Raw genomic sequence first — 21,298 nt, forward strand, 5'->3', positions numbered from 1 at the left:
CTCTACAAGCTAGGCACGCGACTAGCTTTAAGACAATCTTGTTTGTTGAATTATACCCGCCAACAACATATGGCCTGCATCTGTACCCAATAGCCTTTCTCCTTCCTGCTGTCATGTGGCTTCAGTCTTTCCTCTGTGTTGCTCAGTGACTCAATCTCTGCCTTGTGGACTATGGGGTTGCCTATGGTTTCCCACTTCTATAGAGCTGGGGCTGAGTAGGGGTAAGGAATATCAGTGGCTGGTTAAGATGCAAGTTCTATTTTATTCATTGTGGCTTTTTAAAAGGCTTTTATCTAAGAGGTGGAGCTTCTTCTACACTCGAGTCCATAAGTTTCCAAGCTCCACCAACTATTAGCTTTCATTCCAGAGTCTAATAAAAGTCAAAATCACCCTCCAAGATTCATTGGTACCAAGACAGAAGCAAGCACAGGAAAGGCGTTTAACACAGATGCTTGGGGGAACTTGTGTAAGGTTCCAAAGAATAAAGTTAAAGTGGTGTTTCCATGTGAAGGTAGAGCCCTGCAGGAAACCAGAACAATTTCTCCAAAACCCGGTGGATGAGCCCCACCGAGAATGCTGACTGCCATGTGTGTTATGCTGCAGGGTGCAAAATAAACACTGCACACAAAGACCACTAATTGCTTCATTTATTCTTCCATTTAGTCAGGGAAACATCAGGGCTTATTCAGTTTTGGAATGGAAAATTACACGTTGGGGAGAAAAGAGCCACGTTTGGGGGATGACAGCGCAGTTCTGGTTCAGCTCACTCATATTTGCTTTACCCCTCAAAGGAAGAATATGTATACATATAAAGACAAAACTTGAAGAAGCACAATGGAGAGGATACCGAAGTCATACCTTTCCCTTTCTGTTGTCCAATGTACATTTGCAGATTAAATGGAAATGCGAGGGACAAGGGGCACATCTTGGAGACCAGGGGACTTGGAGCCCAGTTTCTCCTGTTTGAGGATGCAAACTCTTTTTAAGGTTGACAGCATCCTAGGGCTTCTTATTTAAGGCTAACTTACTCTATAAATGCAAGGTAGCGTCACCCAGCCTGCTTGGGTTGGATAGTTAAGGTAAATTCTGTAAAGTCTGCCGAGTTAGAGACTCCAGGAGTCCAGTTCTGAAAAATACCCCAACACAAGACCATCACAAATATACCCAAGAAAGAGACTCAGTGACATGTGACTGAAAAATATACATATACTTAAGCAGGGAATGTTCTTAAAACCTCATATGTAACTTGAGGAACCGAGGGTTGGGGAACTATTATTTATTTATTTATTTATTTATTTATTTATTTATTTATTTATTCCTGCAAAGTCAAATGGCAGAGTTAATGGCAGGAAGTCAAGCTCCCCAGCTTTTAACTGTTGTCAGAATACCACATAAATGTACACTCCCATTATTGTTAATGTTGCTGTTTTTTTTTTAACCAAGATTCCCAAATTGAAAATTTTACCTATTTAAGTGAAAAAAAAATCTGGAGAAAACAAAACAACTTGCGTGGAACATTTCTATTAATTCTTAGGACTTTTATGCCAAGATAGCGTTAAAAATCTACCATCCAGATCAAAATCGGGAAACTGCGTATCTATGAACACACAATGGTAATCATACACAGAGAAAGGCATGGAAGACAGCACCACACAGAAGGATCAGAAAAGTCAATTAGAAAATAACTTGGGTCACATTGATGACTACTTGACTGGTCTATACTGCTCAGTGCTTTCAAGTAACACAGAAAATAACACAATACTGAGATACCAGGGAGATTAGTGCCAGAGGTGCTGTCGGAACCCATCAGAAGCAGGTGCAGATTGACACATAGCATCCACTATCACCTGAACTAAGCCTGCATGACACTGTGTCCAGCCCCACATGGCTCTGGCGATAGGTCACTGCCAAATGCATGTCACCTCAAAAACTGGCTACCTTTTTTTTGAAAAAAAAATTAACGATGACACATGTGAATCAGAGAGGGGAGGCCTGAGGTGGCAAATGTTTCAAGTGGCTGACAGAGGCTGCACATTCTGAACTCTGGACAAAGTGACTGGGATCTTGGTGTCCCCTGGGCCTGGAACTTTAGTGACAGGCTGGGTATGGGCTTTGATGTCTGCGATTCGCTCTTTAAACTTCTGTTGAAGGAATTTTTCTTCTTTGGAATAGCTCTTGGCAAACACGGACATCAGTAGGCACCCTGCCATGGATGTTCCCCCAATGCAGAAGAGCACAGCCCCCGCTAGCTTGCATGTGTCCAGAGCGCCATTGAACTGCACAGCATGTGAGTCGACCACCATGAAATCAGCTTCACCAAAAGCTTCAATTTTGGGGGGCACAAGAAAGCCCACTGCCAGGACAGTTAGTCCGAAAATCACAAACACAGTGCCTGAGATGAGTCCGACCTACAGAGAGAGAGGACAGAAGAAGGAGAGGGTGAATAACTGCCCCTATCTGTTTTCATTCGTCATCAAGGCCACTGCCCATTTCTTCAGAGTTGGGGCTATTCCCAGCTACTCTCAATCTGCATGAAAAACAGACTTAATTGCGTATCTCAAGTGGAAGGTGAGAGGGAATGCCAACAAGAAAGAACAACCCCAAATCTTGATTGCCCTCTACTTGTACAAACTGAAGGAACTTGCTTTGGTTCACTTGGTGTTGGGGAAGAGAGAAACTGCCCTGATTCCCAGAGCTGGCCTGACTCTGTCCCTTGAAAACCTTGATGTCACCAGAGGCTGCCATCATAGTATGATATGCCAAGCACAACACATCTCATAGAGCGTCAACTCAGACACACTCAACCTGTGACCATGATGGAAGAAGGCAAGACCAAGTCACTTCATAGTTCTGTCATAGCTATTACAAAACAGGGTCACCATATAGATTGTTTCTCGAAACCCATAGGCCTATCTGTTGTTACTTTTTCCACCGTGACTGTCCTTTCACTGGCATCTGCCTTCCTTTCAGACAAGCTTTATCAGAGAACTGTCTAGACAAAACAGAGTGTCTGTTGCATCCATGGTCTCCTCCCGGGATCCCCTAACCGAAGCTCCACCGTATAACTCATTCTTTCCCACTCCCTCCTTCTGTGTCCCTGTGGTGTATTATCTTCACTGCAATGGGCAGCAAACCCAGCATGCTCAGCTGACAGATGTGGTCCTAATACTTGGGGTCTGAGGACACTGACAGTCTTCATCAATGCGGATGCCCTTCTAAAGCAAGCAGAGAAGGATCCATAGGCAGCAGGCAAAGATGTGGAGCCTCCAGAAGGGCAGTCACTGCCTAAAAACAGACCCATCACAAAGAGAGGGCCTGGCAGCCATATAGATGACCCCGCGCTCTGTTTCTTTTCATGTGTAGATGAGTGCAATATGTGCAGATGCCAACGTGTTAGGGCAACCGATGGAAGATACTTTCTTAAGTGCAGCAGTTGTTGTTAGGTTCTCACTTCAGTAACCAAATGCCTGGCCAAAGAAGCTTAAGTGAGGAAGGGCTTGTTTGGGCTTCAGGAGATAGTGTCCACCATGGTGGAGAAGGCGCGTCTGGAGTAACTCCGTGGCTGTGAAAGCACAAGGATGATTCTTGCTCACATCCCATCAGGTCAGGAAATCGGCAAGGGGACTACAGGTGGTTAGTGGGTGTGACAGCTAATCTTGGTTGTCAACAAGACTGCATCTGGAATCAGCTAAAACTCAAGCAGCTGAACAAGCCTGTGGGGGATTTTCTTGATTGGATGGATGGAGGATTTAAGGTGGGAAGACCCACCCTAAATCTGGTCCACACCTTCTGGTGTCAGCCCACATAAAAGGGTGTGGAAGAAGGAAGCTTCTCCTTTGTTGCCTGCTTGTTCTTGGCATCACTGACAAATTTCCCCATCCTCCTGCTGAGGCATTCATTCGCTGTTTTAAAATCCATTTACTTGGGATTCCAATGTAGACTGAAGACCAGCAGCTCTCTGGGAATCCTTTGGGAACTTCAGCACCAGATTGAGACTGCTGAGACATAGAACTTTGTGGACTGAATAACGACCAAATCCTTAGCTTTTAGGTCAGGAGACAGTCATGGCTGGACTACACTAATCGTAGCCTGTAATGCTCCCTCACGTATCTATATGTGTATATATTTTATATCTACATTATTTATAAATCTACATATTCATTCTCTCAGTTCTGTTCCTTTAGAGAACCCTGGCTGATACAGTTGACATTCTCCTCTTTCCTTTACATCATTCTAGGACCCCAGTTCATGGGATTGTGCTTTCCATATTCAGGGAGGAGTTGCCATCAGCTTGTCTTCTGTGGAATTATCCTCACAGGTATTCTAATGATGATTCCCTAGTGTCCTATGAGTTTCTTAAGGCAACCAAATTGACAATGAAAACTAACCAGCAAAGAGCAGTGAGGCAAAATGATGTTCCACATGGTGATTAGAGCCCAAGACGGGTAGGTAGCCTCACCTTGGGCTCTCATCCTGAAACTTGTACTGGAATCATAGAAGCAAAGTCACTTGAATGTTTGTATCACCGTTTTCCCTATTTATAGAATGGTAAGTGACTATAGTACCCACATTATGATACCGTGAAGCTTAAATATGACTATGCTCAAAAGCACTTAACTTAGTGTTTGGTAAGTAACAAACTCTGATGAGTAGTTGTTTGTGGAGAACAAACTTTGATTAACAGTATTAAAACAGTTACTCATCATTTGGAATAAGAATCATTTAACAGAACTATCCATTTTTTAAACATCCTAATTGTTTTAAGTTAGAGTAACAAGGTTGGAAAAATAAACAAATACATAATCCTACCTAATCTTGGAAATTGAAGTGTGCGTATTTATTTGTAACTTTTAGAGGTGATGCATCAATTGAGGGGCCTTGGCTAATAGAAGGGAACACCCTCATCAACCGGGGTCCTTGGCTAATAGAAGGGAACACCCTCATCAACCGGGGTCCTTGGCTAATAGAAGGGAACACCCTCATCAACCGGGGTCCTTGGCTAATAGAAGGGAACACCCTCATCAACCGGGGTCCTTGGCAAGGGCACCACTGCTGTTCGGCATCATCTGTGGCCCACACACCATGCTAGATGCTTGTGATTTAATACAGATTTTCACAGTCACCATTGGAAGATGCAAGGGTCGAAGAGGCACATCTCAGGCTTCTGTAGTTAGTATAATCTGGACCTGTGTGGCCCGCTGCTTGTCTTATGCCCACAATATTCTACCAATTACCAGTTTGCATATTCTCTGTCTATTATTTTAATTTCAAAAGAGTTTTGGGGGGGTAATTTTCTTTTTTCCCCCTTGGGTTTTCTTTTCTTTTGCTCTCTTTTTTAATTTAAATTAAAAACAATCTTGTTTTACATATCAATCCCAGTTCCCTCTCCCTTCAAAAGAGTTTTATTCACCATATATGAACATATCTCCTTTAATGTATACGATGAAGAAATTGGAAAACTAAATATGTCAGTGTGAGCCTAATGAAAAACACAGAAGCTATTCTGCATAAGATGCAAGTAATGTAGGAAAATTTGGGGTGTAAAATCATATTTTGGATTGCTAAAAATGATGGTAAGTAAATTCACCTTCAGAGACTAGCCATTATTTATAACTCTTCAAAAATGACTCATGTTGGAAAATTCTGGAAGCACAAATTAAATTAACTTAAATATCCATGGTGACTTGCTTCCCATGTCACTAAATTACCTCCCTCCTCAAGCACTGGTGCCAGAGCTCAGAAACCAAGGGGAAGCAAAGCTGTGGCTGTTTTGGTTGTGCAGCTTTTGCAGAGCTCAGAGGCAGCACCCCATCTTCTCTGCCTTGCCTTTTCAAAGTTCATAATTGAGCCCGACTCCCTAAAAACACTCTTGACCGCAAACTCCAGCTTCTAGCCTACTGAATTGGACCGAGGTGACTGATCTCAGCCCAGCCTGCCTCTCAGCTGAGCAGTGCACAAGACAAAAGCCACTCTGAGAATATCATTCACAGGCTTCCACATGGAGGAAGTTCCAGCCATTGTGGGAACTGGAGAGTGACTGGCCAGGCAGAACTTCCTCTCTCCCCTTATCTTTACAGGACCTTCATAGGAAGGAGCAGACAGCCATCACCAGCGATCAATGCAAGTGTCATGGAGTCTCCAAGTGGTGTGCCCAGAGAGGGAGTGCAAACAGGAGACAGTTTGCGACGACAGGCATGAAGGACTGATAATGAATGAATGAATTATGAAGTGGATGTTTCTTAAATCCCCATGAGAATTATGAATGGCAGGGTAGGTGGAATGCTATCCTGATCCTGAGATCTTTTGGAATGCTAGAAGGAACTAAAATGTGGGGTGGTTCCATTAGACATCATGTGGACTGTGTCTGAACATAGTTGTGATAGTCTTTCCTCTGAGGGAAAAATCAGCAAAAGAACACAGGGCACACAAAGAGAGCCTTAGAGTTTTGATTGATGCTGTGTGTGTGTGTGTGTGTGTGTGTGTGTGTGTGTGTGTGTGTGTGTGTGTGTAAGGACTGGAATACTGCTGGAGAGGTTACAATAAAAAATCCTCGGGTTATGGGGAGATGGTGTCAGTCTCAGCAGTGAGTTTAAAGGACATCACTAAGTGATGATAAACTTCCACATCAGCAGCAAGGCCAGAGCCTAGGCTGTGACTCGTGATGTCTACCTGAGCTATGCAGAGCATGCGTGAAACCCATTCCCTGCTGTAGCAAAGGAAGCGTTGGCTAGGGAGGCAATCTTGGGTTCCAGAAATTCGCCAAAAAATTGCTGTTATTTTGACCAGCATCTCCTTCCTTGTTTCCTAATGTGCTGGTGAAGTCTGACTTCACAGTGTGTGCCAAGCTGGTAGGCAGAGCCAGCAAGCAGCCTCTGTAGCACAGCTGTTCTGGCATAGAGGAAGCAATAATGACTGCTGGAGGCTAGAAGCAGCTAGGCAGAGAGGAACCGCCAGGGGAGGTAGAGAGAAGGCTGGATGGAGCTGGGCTGAAGGAGTCATCTGGGGTAGAGATCATTTAAAGCTCATTGGGAGAGGGGGCTAGAGTTTGACCCTTCCCTGATGACCACTGTTGCTTTCTCTGTAAGCCCTGTGCTCTGAGTAGTGACTCTGTCCATGACCGTGGTAGGGTCTTGGTCATTACTTACCTGCCCCAGCTTGATGCTGAGCTCCACAAAGTGGAGCTTGATGTAGACCTTTGCCTTAGGTGCTTCTTTAGGCCTGACCCATGCTGCACGCTTGGCAACCCTCTACCAGAATGATGGACTTTCCCATCGGCCCTAACACTTCATGGAGATTACACAGCAAATGCAACAACTCCAATATTCAAAAAGTATTTTAGGTCCCATGCTCATTTCTTGGGGTCATTCCTGACCTTGACATCCAATGGTATTCTCTTAATTATCAAAACTCCCAAGTCACAAAGACTATCACATACATTGGAAGTATGTATTTACCCCAGATTACGAGATACTTCTCAAATCAAAATACTATCTTTTTATTTTTCTTACTGTACTCAGTACACTGTAAGGCTGTGGAGAATTTCCTCTTGCATCCAAAGCATTTTGTGAACCTCTGGATACATTTCCAGCTCTTCTCTGACCCTTCTCTCCAAATCTGCAAATACTCCTGCTTGCTTGTCTGGGTCCCCGATATTTGATATGCTCTCCACCTCTCCACATTTGCAATGCACTTCTTTCTACATTGGTGTCCTGCTTCTGCAGATGCACAGGGAGTCTCCACTGGGGTCAAGTTTTCCAGGCTGCAGCAGATACACACTTGCACTCCTGTCTTCCAAACTCTGTGCCCAATATGTTCCATTACCATTTCGATAGGAACAGTTAGCATTCTGGATTGTAATAACCTTTGTCTATATCTCCATCTAACTGTGAATTTCCGTATCTTATTCAGAGGCAATAAATGAATCCTATATAGTCTATTGCACTAGCCAGGTGGTCTAGTGTGTGGTGGACCAATAAATATTTATGGAAAGAAAGCATGGCACTGTGATAGATGCCGTGTATAAATGAGCATGGAGGGCAGAGTGCAGATTCTAACACAGGTCCATGAGATTGCACTCTCTGTTCTCATTATGCTCTACAGTCTGCTCACTGCTCAGGAGCTCAGGAGCTCAAGGACAGAGTGTTAGCTAACAAGGTATTGTGAGCACAGCCCCAAGAGACAGCCTCACTTAACTTTTGCAATTCCATAGTGGACGGGAAAGAGGCTGCCAGTCACATGAACCACCTATATTTGCAATTTGAAAACCAAGAAAAAACACAGAACAGGGTCCTGTGTGCAACGGGAATCTTTTTTGTATTGTTAGAAAGATCTTCCTGAGAAAATTTCCACTTAGCCTGCTTTGGAAGTCCCCCAGAATAGCCAGCCTCTGCCCTGAGCAGAGCAAATGTCACCAAGATAGACTCCTCAGGCTGTGCAGGCTGATACTGGGCTTCTATGTGAAGAATTTTATTAGAATGTAGTCTCAGAGAAGCTTCAGTCTGTGCTCCTCTAAAACAGGCTCAACATAACAGGGAACAAAGACTTCGGACCTTGCTTGTATGAGATAGAAGGGAAAATATTAAAATCCTAGTGGGGTTGGTCATTTACCTTGAGTTCCTTATTTTCGGCCCATGGTTGTATAATTTTTAATGGATTTGCAGTTTCCAAATCATACACCAGTGCTTGTAATGCACATGAATGCTTAAGTATTTAAAGATATTGGCAACATAAATATACTCCACTCGTGCATATACATACATCTATACATATGGAGAGGAAGAGAGGAGGGAAGAGGAGAGTTGAGAATAAAGGAGGAGAGAGTGGTGGGAGAGAATTTACAGAGAAATGAAGTAATCATTTGTGCAAGGTGTACCTGGGTCAAGTATGCATTTCATTCATCTGAGCTGAGGTTTCTACACAATAAAGAAGCTGACCTAATTCTAACACAGATTCTGTGGCAGGTATGATTTTGAATTAATATAAGTCTCGGGTCATCCACACTAACAAGTATGCTACCCAATACACAATTCACTGGATTTCCAGTTTTATTTCCATTTCAGCACTTAGTATTCTAATTGGCATGAAATGATGGCTGCTAACACATCCAAATCTTATTGAGCAAATAGAAGCCATTGTTTTAAGCACTTTCCAAATACTGTCTCCAATCTCACATTATTTACATGGTAAGTGAAATGTCACGACTCAAAGTTATAGAGCTATGAAATGCAAGAGCATGGGTGTGAATTCATATGGCCTGAGACAGGAATCTATGTTAATATTCACTAGGCTAAAATACCTCTTGCTATACAGTATTACCAACACATAGCAGTTTAAGTCAATGTCTGGGTCAAACATTTGGGATCCTTCAGAAGAAGCATGCAATGTTGAAGCTGAAGGAGACCCCAGGCATCCTTTGAGGTCAAATCTTTTCAGAGACCTAAATCTTCCTCCATTTCTTAAGCACTGGGGCATTCCACTACCCCTTTCTCTTCTATGATCATTGCCCCAGGTCGTCTCAGCTGGCACCTTCTGTACATTTTACAGATGGATTTGAATGCCCTCAAATCCGTGAGCTGAGATACTACATTGAAATGGCCAAGAGAGCTCTATCTCTATTAGTATAATAGTTACCTTCGGTGTCACACTCATGGTTTCCACCTGTCCCACTCCTCTAATAATATCTGCATCTAAGCAGGTCATAGCGTTTTCCAGGACAAACGCTCAGGCTGAGGGCCTGAGATCTTGCTTGATGGTTTTTCATTGGTGTATCTTGAAAGTCTGGCCCTCATTTTTAACACTAAGCTGGGCTGTTTTAAAGCATCACTGACACCTGCCTAACCTAAGCTGCCACTTCTCTTGCCGGGGTACATTAGTAGCTTCTGAATGCACCTAGCTGTGCTTACCCAATAGCGTCTTTTCTGCTCAGAAAGATCGTGGTAATGTATTAGCCAGCCTGTGTCATCCTGACTTCTTCATATGGAGTTCCTTGTTTCTTGAAGCAACAAACGCAGCAGTTCACGTTGTCTACAAGACCCCACTGGCAGTACCTGTGCTGTTATTCTTCTGAATTGAGTGTCTTCCCCATTCTAACCCTACTTCCAGACTGGCCCTCCTCCCTCCTTCCAGGCACTTACTATGTTCTCAGCTCTGAATGACATTTACCCCAAAAGCATTCTGGTCTGCTCCATCAGCCCACCTGTATTTGCTCAGTTTTCATTTTTTTTTCCTGCAAACCTCTCCTCATCACTGCACCTTGATCTTTCTCTATCCCTGTACCTCTGTGACCACCTGCATCATCTCCTCCTCTTATGTGTAGAGCTGGTGTCGCTTGACATGCTACTAGGGCCTTTATGTGGGTACTCCAGCATTCGCCTCTCCTTTTCCTGACTACAGATGCATTTGGCCAGCTGCCTTAAGTTCCCACTACCTGGGGCAGATTAGAAGCTCCATATGGGCAGGGGATGCTTTTGTTTTCTGTTCAACATTTCCGGCACCTCAACCCAATCATTATACAGGTGCAGTCAGTGCTAAGTATTTCTTGAGGCACTGAATACATTTTTATAATGAGGCTCCTCAGAGAACCTTATGTTCCCATATAAGGTGAAGGCAGAGCTGGTTTAAGACTGTGGGCCATGTTTGAACATTAATGCTTGCTCAACACCTAATGGTTTCTTTTTAGCAATTGTTCCAATGTGTCAATTGATTGCTTTCTCTCAAGACTGTGGTAAAATAGTTGAAGGAAGCAACTGAAGGGAGAGGGTTTACTTTGGCTCACAGGTTGAGGGAATACAATCTATCATAGTTCAGGAGGGCTTGGCTCCTGCTGTAGGGGTAGGGGCCTGCTCCCTCTGGACAATCAGAAAGCACAGAAGAGCTAGGAAGCCAGGATAGGGTGCAGATGTCAATTCCACCGCTTAAAAGTTTCACAAACTCCCAAAACAGTACCAGTATCTGGGGACCACACACTCAAACATAGGAGCCTGTGGAGGACATTTCACATTCAAACTATAACAGATACCTGTCCAGACTGCAAGGGAGGCTGAAGGAACACAATGCTCTGCATATGAGTGGCTTCACTGTTACTGAGTGAAGGGGCCAGTTAAGAGCTAGCAAGACTACTAATTGCCTGGCCTTTGAACCTACTCCCATTTAACCAGCTCATCAAGTAATTATGTTGTATTTAGAAGCTTTCTTTGACCTACATTTTATAATCTCTTTTCCAAGGGAAGAACAATGCATTTAATGTCACCAGGATTGAGGCTCACACAGAGAATCTCTCAGTTCTCTGCATTTCCAGTATTTTCCACATCTGATATTTTTCCCATTGTTCCTTTCCTCACCTTCCAGAGTACTGAGCTCCACCTGTTAGGCGATCTCTGGATCTGGAAATCATCCTCATACTCCCAGATGGAAGCAGTGCAGTCCTCATAAAACTGGTGCAGGTAGGACCGAACTCCATAGCGCTGGTACCCGCCCTCGGTGTCAGCCTGGGCTTGCTTGGACCCACAGGTGTTGCTGCAAGAAGTCATCTTCCCAGCTGGAGAGACAGCATACACAGAGATCAGCTCCATGGGCTAGTTCTTGAACCCCGGGATCAAAAGGCATATTTAAGGCAAGAACCAGGCTCAACCATGCTAGACCAGCCTATTTAAACAGCTCTATTTGCCTAAGGGAAATGACACCTTTAAGGATTCATCTAGTTTTTCATCTGCCCTTCTCTTCTGTTAAGTGCAAAATCACCCCCAGTAATCAATGGCTATAATTTGTTCTTCACAAACAAAGGGGATACAACAGCTTCAGTAACTTAAATTATACAAAATATAAGGACAAGATACATGAGAAATGGTAACAGAGAAGTCCTGACAACAGACCTTTAACGTAAGAAATTTGAGGGCAATCTCACTGGTCATGGTGGAATTTGTCTTGGCTTGTCCTGGATTTTTAACCATGTTTCTTTCCAGATTGTGCACAGTATTCCTCTTAGCTGTTTCCAATTTTGCATTCAGAGCTCACATAACTTCCTCTGATATTTGACTGATTGCTAAGTCATATGGAAGCTTTGCTAGAAAGCTGTGGAGCAACTAACATGCTTTATTAATCATGAGTGACTGGGCCATTAATTTACCCCCTCACACCAGTTCTAGCACTGTGGATTTCTGTGGCTATTTGTGGATATGTTTGTCCATGAATTTCTGTGGTTATTTGTGGATATATCTGCCCATGTGGGTGTGAAAGTGTAATGCACTTTATTTCCTATAAAGCATCTGGTATAAATAAGGCTTAAGAAAATTAAATGAAACTTGCTGTGGGTGAGCTACCTTTGCAAGATGGAAATTTAAGATTTTTTTCCCAATTGTTGCTCTTGGAGATAGAAGTTTATAATTCATGTTATCCATTATATCATACCATATGTTATATCATATAATTCATTAATAATTCATGTTATTTTAAAAATAAACTCTATTTAATGTGTTTGGGTGCTTTGTCTGCATGCATGCCAGTATATCATTTGCATGCCTGGTACCTGCTAAGGCCAGAAGAGGGTCCCCTGGAACTGGAATTACAGGTGGTTATGGGCCACCATGTGGGTGCTGGGAATTGAATGGTTATCTTGAAGAGCAGCCAGTGCTGTTACCCTATAAGCCCAATGTTTTTGTTTATTCTTTTTAGTAAGGAATTATTGAGGGCTCATAGTTTTGGTGGATGAAGGACTTCTCAGTTCCATGTTCTTTGATTTTTCTGATCTCTGTATAGGCAGATACATGTTTTTCTAGAAATGAGAAATACTTGGTATATTTCAGTTTCTTATAGATTAATTTCCTTGTTTGGACATAATCTGTATATGACAACGTGAGACACAAAACTATTTTCTCATTGGGAAAATAAGTTTCCAGGAAAGTCTAGGACTGTGCTATAATCTAGACCAAGAAAGATGTATTAAATGTTCTAATTTCTTCTCAGGGAGTCAGCTAGTAACGTCCATAGGACAAAATGTTCTCTATGTGTAGACAGAAGTTTCTGTGCCACCCACAGCCATTTAGGTTCCTTTGTAATCACCTAGTTTCTTTGGACATAGAAACAGAGTTCTGGTATACATGTGAAGGGGTCTCTAGGCTAGATTGATCGAGGTGGAAAGAATTACCATAAAGGCAGGTAACACTATTCCATGGGCTGAAGACCTGCACTCAACGATGACTGAGCACCATCATTTATCTCTCCTTTCTGAACACAGATGTAATGTGACCAGCTGTCTCAAGTTCCTACTGCCACAATGGGCTATGCCATAGAACTGTGAGCCAAAATAATCCCTTAATTGCATAGGTTGCTTTTGTCAATATCTTGTCCTAGCAACTCACAAGGTAATCAATATAGACAGATGGTGGTGCAAGCTGAGACGAGTCCTATGGGAACCAAGCAAACCCACAAACGCATCCCTGTGGAAGGACTCCGGCCACAAATAGATTTGCTTAGAAAATATAGTTAAACTTGAGAAAATATGCTCTTGATGTCAGAAAAATGGCACAAGCACGTGGCATCCTTGGCCACTAGCCTCATCTTTCTATATTCTGACTATCATTACGTTTAATGCCTGTGTATTTTCTTGGTTAAGCAACAATTACCTCTAAAAAAGTCATTCAGGAGTACGTGTCAGGAGAGGTAAAGGTAAGCAGTTTTTTTTTTAACTTTTAGACATCCAGAGGGGTCGTGGTTCACGACTAGTCGAGGTTTTAGAAAGCATTTTGTCTGAAGGATCAAAAGAAAGGTAGCTATTTTTTGTCTTAAGTACTGTGATGATCTCTTCAGCACCTTCTATTTAATGCTTACACAATGACTTGATTAATAAGAGCTTATTATCTGTGACACATGAGAATAATTTTAGAGTTGCCTTCTTTAAAGATATTCTAATAAAATTTTTAGTCAACTGAAGATGGGGTTAGTATTACTAACTCTGCTTTGTCATTGAGGAAACTGAGGTATAGAAAAATCATCTTGCTAAAGGTTACACTGTGAGTCAGGGAGGAGACAAAAGATGACAGATACTACAATATGCAGGAGCTTGGTCTGAATCATGGCTTGTGTAGTCAGAGCCATCTTACCTAGATGTTTTATATAATCTTCAGGTCTCCTACAGAGCATCAGAGTCTTTAACATGAAGAAAGAACAAAACCGGATACAAGTAGAATGAAATGTCCCTTATAGCAACAAGAAGAGCTTCTTCCTTCAGTTGCTCTTAGGACTCAGCTCTAATGCTGAGCAGGGCCCTGAATCTCATTACATTCATTATCTGCCCAGCTTGCTTCCAGCATCCTAGTGTTTCTTTGTGAGACTCATTAGTTAAACTTGGCTCAAAACAAAATAAAACAAAATGCCAATAAGAGATTTTTAAAAAGCAGAGGGACAAAGTGTCATGAAACAAACATTTTGAGCTTGAGAATGTATTCTACTTCAAAATGGATCATCAGTGATGCTGGACGCATTCCGGAAGAAAAATTTTACTGAACCTTACTTCATTTTCCAAGAGCATAGAGCACGAACAGGAAGAGTATGGCCTGTGTAATGCCAGCCACACAGAACAGAGAATGGACTCAGACACTTGTTTCTGGTTATGAGATCACACTAAGCTTATTAGCATCTCTGAGCTGTGGTTTCATCAGCTTGGGCAAGACTGAGGTTTTGTTTCCTCCAGATGTGTTTCTCTAGGAGTTGTTAGCTACACATCTTCAGAATGAGTCATTTACTTTTTGTTGGGCAAACAACTGAGCATATTGATTCCCCACTTCCTCATGAACTGTCAGTCCCAAATGTCCTTAATTTCAGTGTGCATGACGTTTAGCTTAAGGGGAATGTAAGCCACTACCCAGACTATCTACTTGTGTTAAACAGATTGAACACTTGTAGACTGTCCATTTCACACCCTAATTCAGTATCATATATTGTCTTCAGTAGTATCCCCTGGATGGAGAGAGGTGGCTGAGAAGATCCCCACAGCTTCCTCAAGATACAACTAGTGGTGGCTGATATCCAGAGGAGACTGACCACTTTGGAAATGAGTTTTAATATCTACCCTGGTAGAATACAGGTTTGGGGCCCAAGAACCTCAACAGAGTTATATAACTCAAGAGAAGTTAGCAAGTCATAAGCTAGCTATGTCTAGATGAAGAATGTTATAGTTATTTGGAATCTCCTCTGTTGATTGACACCTGCGGTGTTAGACAAAGGCTACATGACGTATTGTCATAAAGTGATTTTAAAGCTGGACAATTATTAAATTATATGCAACATGCTAGGATGGAGACAGGAACTCAAGGCTGGTCAAAGGCCTTTGAACTTGAGTCAGCACTCCCTTACCGGGGAAGGCTTAGTTAGCTTGTAGTAAGCATCTGGACCAGCAGGCACCAAAACAGTACTGTCAACATTATTTATGGCTATTATAAAGGGACAGACCTTAGAGGCCTCCTTTCTTTTTCTTTTTGTTTTGTTTTGCTTTGCTTTTTTTGAGACAGGGTTTCTCTGTGTAGCATTGGCTACACAGCTCTCTCTATAGACCAGGCTGACCTTCCTCTGCCTCCCAAGTGCTAGAATTAAAGGTGTGTGACACCACTGCCTGGCTGAGGCCTCCTTTCTTTAGAGAAAGCTTTAATATCCAGGAGGTACAAGCATCGAAGCTGATAGGAGAACTTTCTAGAATTATATTTAAATGAGCTACTGTTGGTATATAACTTGTAAATATGCTAGTGGAGCCTCTCCCACACATTACCCCCTTTTTTGGAGGGGGGCTCCAGTTCTCTAGTCAAGGTTAGTATTGAATTAACTCTCTGTGTAGGTGAGACTGGCCTTGAACTTCTGATTCTCTTGCCCCCACCTCAAGTGGAATGATTGGATTACAGGTATGAACAACCATGCCTGGTTTATCCAGGGTGGAGTATCAGATCAGGGCCTTGTACATGGGAGGCAAACATTCTATCAACTGAGTTATACCCCCAGTCTGGAATCACAACAGAATCCAGGCAATACCCCATATGTGTGGGGCTGTTTTCTCACCTATGAAGAGAAATTTGTTTGTGCTTTCCCTGAAGGACCTTGTAGATACTGAAAAATGAGAACTATCCACAGATTTCTTCTTCCTATCATTTGTCTTCAACAAAATATCATTCATGTACAATATTTACAGTAGGTGAGAGTACAAATGCTGAGAACCACCCCATGGGCAGTGCTGTGCATATATGGATCAAAGTACTGTGACACCAATTGTTGGGAATTTTTAATTTAGGGCTAATAAGTACAGTTACTTTCATTTTATTCCAGAAGTGCTCAGAGTCATGGAAGTAGAAATAAGTCTTTATATCTCCTGCAACTCTGAGGACATCACAGACATCACAATGTTTATCTTCATGGTCTCCTCAAGTGAAGGGAGGCAGCAAATGGAGGCTCAAAGTGGATGAGTGTTTTCCCATGGCTCTGTGAGTGAGTCACTGTGGGCCAGGCTCAGGCTCTGTTCTTTATTTACTTTGAAATTTTTCATACTGTTTTCTCTCTCTCTTGATGTAATGAGAGTGACATTCCAATTAGAGTCACTTTCCACAGGTCCAGTGCTACAAGACACACAGTATAGATGCAAGCCATTGAGAACACTTATCCAGAACCAAACCCAAAAGGCTGCTTCCCTTAAAAGACTCTATGAGATTCACAGTGCACACAGGAAGGCATGAAAGCCCACTAAGAGCTTTGCCACTTTGAAATTGAGCATTCTTGAATTACATCAGCATAATCATAAAACTTGAAATGGGATTTTACCAGTGGATCAGCTCAGAGATATTTTATCTTTTGGAATAATCACAGAGATCACAGTTTTATATAATTAGGTCTTTTTATACTCTCCATGTCAGTGCATTGTCAGTCACTTTTATACTTTAGAAAAGAGGAATAGTAGTACATAATTAACTTGCTCACTATCAATTGCCTGAATCCTTCAAGCTATGTATCTATATGGTTATCTGTCTCTACTTATACATCCATCTATTACCTACACATCTGTCTAACATTACCTATCTATCTGTCTGCCTATCTATCTATCTATCTATCTATCTATCTATATTCCATCTATCCATGTATTATTTATTTATCCTTTATCCATTTATCTATCTATCCATATATATCATTTATCTACCCATCTATATCATCTATCTAACATCTATCTATCATCTATCTATCACCATCCACATATATACATATATAAATAAGACATGCAAAATTTAAAACAAAAATAAGCACCCTTATTCTCCTTTTAAACTTCTTCCTTAGCTGCATTCAGGGCACAGGTACTTATGAATGCGTGCATGACAACAGCTGACTCTTACCTTCAATGTTCTTCTTCCTCTACCTGTTTATTCTTTCACTTTTCTTTTAAAATTCCATTCTTCAATTCTAGTTCAGGAAAGAAAACAATAACTCTGCAGATATGACCCAGAGCAAAATCAAAATGTTATAAATCACTCACAAGACTGTTGATCAAGAACTTCTTGTGAAAGAGCAGGAATGGCTTTTCTTTTAAAAACAAAACAAAGCAAAGAAACAACAACAAATTCAAAAGTCTAACTTACACTTTAAAACTTTCTAATGGACTCTCATGATAATTTTTGGAGTGATCGAGTTGACAAACCCAAGGACTTTGTGAGGCCCAGAACATTATTTAGATGCTGTTTTTATTTTGGCATCATTGTTTACCATGAATTTGGTAACACCAAGTTGACTGGTCTGCTATATCCCACATATTCTAAATGAAAGATGACTTATTTCCTAGACATTCAAGAACTGCCCTGCAGAATAAATGAACTTTCCCATCCCTGTGTCTTCTGACAAGCTTATGTTCATCACACCCTCAGCAAATCTCTTTGGACAGTTTACTCATTGTGTTTGGTTTAACTCCACATCCATTCTCTTCCCATCATGATCAGTTTATTCTCCAGCTGCTCAAGAGAAGCAGGTGCCTGTGCAAAATTCAATTAAGAGACCGCTGCCAGCTACTGAGCTATTGGTTTCCAGCATTACTCTAGTCCTGTAAAATTAAAAAATGAAAACAAAAACTAGGGCTATACCATCCAAAAGGCCATTAAAAATTCTCCGTTAAACAGATTCTCCATGCATTTAAAGGAGAAACTGGAGACTAGGGGGGAGGTGGGTAAGCCAAGAAAAGGCCTAACAAGCTGTCTTCAGCATTTCCAGGGTCACTCCATAATGGAGAATAGCTGTACATCTTCAGGATTAGTTTCCTTGCTCCTGAAGTTTGGGTGGTATGTGAGCCAACATTAGGATTCAGGAACTGAATTAACAAAAGAAAGCTAAAAGCAACTACATCACTACCTTCTTCTGTCTACTAGAGTCCCCTCTTTCCCTCTCCTGGTTCCCGTCTCTGTCTCTCCCTCTCAGCAGTGTCCTTTCACCAGCCACCTTTCCTGTGTCTGAAGAAACTGATGGTAGAAGCATCCTCCACCAAAGACGCTGGCCTGTCTGGAGCCCGAGAGCTCTCCAAGGTCCTGAAAACATGTGTGCCACAGAGCCAGGAACCAGTTAAGCCAACACTAGCTGTTCCAACTCCAGCTGGTTTCTGAGGTCACTAGCTTTGGTCTGACCTACACCCACGTGTCCCTATCTAATAACAAAAAGAAGCAGGTCCTGAAATAATATCAAACCGTCTCTAGACATGGCCAAGGAGTGGGGAGGGCCGCTGGTGGTGATGCCGATAGAGGAGGGATCAGGCCAGCCTGGAAAAGAAATCTGAGAAGCCTTGCAAACTCTAAATACATCTATTTTATCCTCACCGAAAAATACAACTTTCTTGTCTTACAGGAAGGAACTCTTTTAAGTTTTTAGCTGTACAACCCCCAAATTCTTACATAACATAGACCACAAACCCCATAGCACGAAGTTGGTTCTATCAAATTGCTACGTTTTTGTGTGTTTTAATATGCATGATTTTTGTGAATAGGGAAGGAGGAAGAGGAGAAGAGTGGCTTAGAGGGAGAGACTGATTGATAGAGGTTTGAGTGTGAGGAGGGCGGGAGGAAAGAGATAGGAAGGAGGGCGAGGTGAAGAGATAGCCATAGGACAGCCCTCAGCCCTCCCGCGCCCGGCTTTACCTGTTCCTCCAATCCCGGACCCGTGGAGCAAGTGCAGCCGACCTAGCCGCAGATCTCTCACCGGGGTCCCATCGCCTCCACCGCCGCCGCCACCGCCGCCACTCCCGCCTCTCCAAGCTCAGAGGCGCGTGATTGACAGGCGGCGGCACACGTGCCCGCGCAGCCCAGACGCGCGCATCCGCTAGTAGGGTCCGGGTCCGCGCAGCGCGGGCGGGCTGCGGGCCGGTGGGAAGGGCCGACCTTGGAGCACCGCCCCTTCCTGCCAGCCATGGCTCCTTGTCCCCACCCTGGCTGGGCGGGGCGCCAGCCCTGTTTTCTATTTCTCTCACTTCTTTTCTGTCTCCAGCTGTATTCTGTCTCAAAAGACTTTTTCCTTCCAAGGACTAGGAGTTGAACCTTGGGCCATGAGCTTGTGCTCAACTATTGAACTATATCTCCGCCCTCTTTCTATTTTGGTTTGAAACACTGTCTCAAAAGTTGTACAAGTTGGCCTTGAACCTATCCAAGCCCAGGTGGGGCTTGAACTTATGACCTTATTACTTCAACTTCTCAATTACTTGGGGTGGCAAGCTGCACCAAGTCTGTTTTTCTTTTTCTTTCATTTTTTAAAAAATTTGATTTAAAAAAAGTAAACAGAGCAAGCTGTGGTGGCCAGCTCCTTTAATCCCACCCAGCACTTGAGAGGCAGAGGCGGAGGCAGGCAGATCTCTGTGAGTTTGAGGCTAATCGGGTCTACATAGTGAGTTCCGGGACAGTCAGGGATATGTAAAGAGACCCTGTCTCTAACAACAACAAAAACAATAAATACTAATAAACAAAGTGAACGGAGAGACAGAGAGGCAGGCAAGTTCAATGTCTGTTTCCCCCTGTCCCCCTCATTGGAGGTCTATTGTCAGAACAACTCAGGCAGGAAGTGAGTAGCTGGACTGGGCCGGCCAGAGTGCTGCCTGAGTGCATCCTGCCAGGTAACAGGGCTGGCCAGTGTAATGCCTGAACCTTTCAGTGAGTAGCTGGACTGGGCTGGCAGAGCACAGCGGTGTCCAACAGCCAGACTCTTCCTTCTTCCCTTGGCTACAGCCAGGTATTTCAACTCCTCACATTTCCTTTGACTCTGACTTCAGGAAATCTAAAAACATGATAGGAAGACATATTAGAATAACGAATTAAATGAAAATATTCAAGAGATGAAAACGAATGCTTGAAGGCCAGAACACCAGAGAAATGACCTGTGAGTGCCTTGGAAAATGTGTGTGTGTACACAGTAGTATATAAAGACGGTAACAGCTGCTTCAGAGACTTACCACTGGCAAGTGATACTTATTGAGAAAGATGATGTAATATTAGTAATCGTATGCATAGGATATGAATAATGATAAAACGATACCACATTTACCCAGTACCTTATTTGTTAGGCATTGATTTACCCACACTATGTGTGTATTCATCTCATATATGAGACATCTTTACTGTCTACAGCAGTCTTTTATGGTGGGTACTCTCTATAACCCCATTCCAACAGGTGAGGAGACTGAGGTAAAAGAAATGTGTTCACATGATGATACAGACTCATAATTGCTTTCCACAAGTCACATAACCACTGTTGCAACTGAACTGAAATGCCTCTCTAGAGTCCTGTATTAGAGTACTTGGTCCCTAGATGGAGCAGTGTTGTGTGTGTGGGGGGGTGTTGTGTCCATGGAGGAAGTTGGTTAAGGTTTGAGGTTTATTTGTTAGTTTTGAGACAGGGTCTTAATGTGTAGCCCTGGCCATCCTGGAACTCAGTATGCAGACCAGGCTGACTTTGAATTCATAGAGATCCATCTGCCTCTGCTGGATTAAAAGCATGTACCACCACATCCAGCTTGAGGGTTTCATTTTATTTTAATACTTTTTTTATTTGGAAGTTCCAAACATTTATAGAATATATATATATGCATATATATGTCTATCTACCATCGTTTTCTCCAGCTCTTCATAGTAACCCCCATTTTGCATCTTCTTTTTTTGTTAATGTTGCTATTAATAACTCAAGTCCAGTTAGTGCTGCCCACATGCACATGTGTGTGTGTGACCATCCACTAGGTCACATGCAATCTACCAGTGGTCATATTCCAAAGGAGAGTGACTCTTCTTCCCTCAGCAGCTAACTGACTGCCAATAGC

At 42.7% G+C, this 21,298-nt stretch overlaps 1 protein-coding gene across 1 annotated transcript; it reads right to left on the bottom strand.

The window, feature by feature from the left end:
- Positions 1 to 629: 629 nt before the first annotated feature.
- On the bottom strand, positions 630 to 19,307 carry Nrsn1 (neurensin 1). Its single transcript, XM_040755756.1, has 4 exons — positions 19,137 to 19,307; positions 17,358 to 17,424; positions 11,340 to 11,536; positions 630 to 2,408 (listed from the first exon to the last, which is right to left on the bottom strand). Exons 3-4 carry the CDS (start codon positions 11,526 to 11,528, stop codon positions 2,010 to 2,012), a joined length of 588 nt encoding a protein of 195 aa, XP_040611690.1. The 5' UTR covers positions 11,529 to 11,536; positions 17,358 to 17,424; positions 19,137 to 19,307; the 3' UTR covers positions 630 to 2,009.
- Between the last annotated feature and the right edge of the window lie 1,991 nt (positions 19,308 to 21,298).

This window comes from Mesocricetus auratus, unplaced genomic scaffold (assembly GCF_017639785.1).
Source record: "Mesocricetus auratus isolate SY011 unplaced genomic scaffold, BCM_Maur_2.0 Super-Scaffold_100013, whole genome shotgun sequence".
NCBI lineage: Eukaryota > Metazoa > Chordata > Mammalia > Rodentia > Cricetidae > Mesocricetus > Mesocricetus auratus.

Coding starts and splice junctions, on each gene's coding strand:
- Nrsn1 (XM_040755756.1), bottom strand. CDS start 11,528: ATGACTTCTTGCAGCAACACCTGTGGGTCCAAGCAAGCCCAGGCTGAC. Junction 2,409..11,339: donor GGAGCTCAGTACTCTGGAAG/GTGAGGAAAGGA, acceptor CTCTCTCTGTAG/GTCGGACTCATCTCAGGCAC.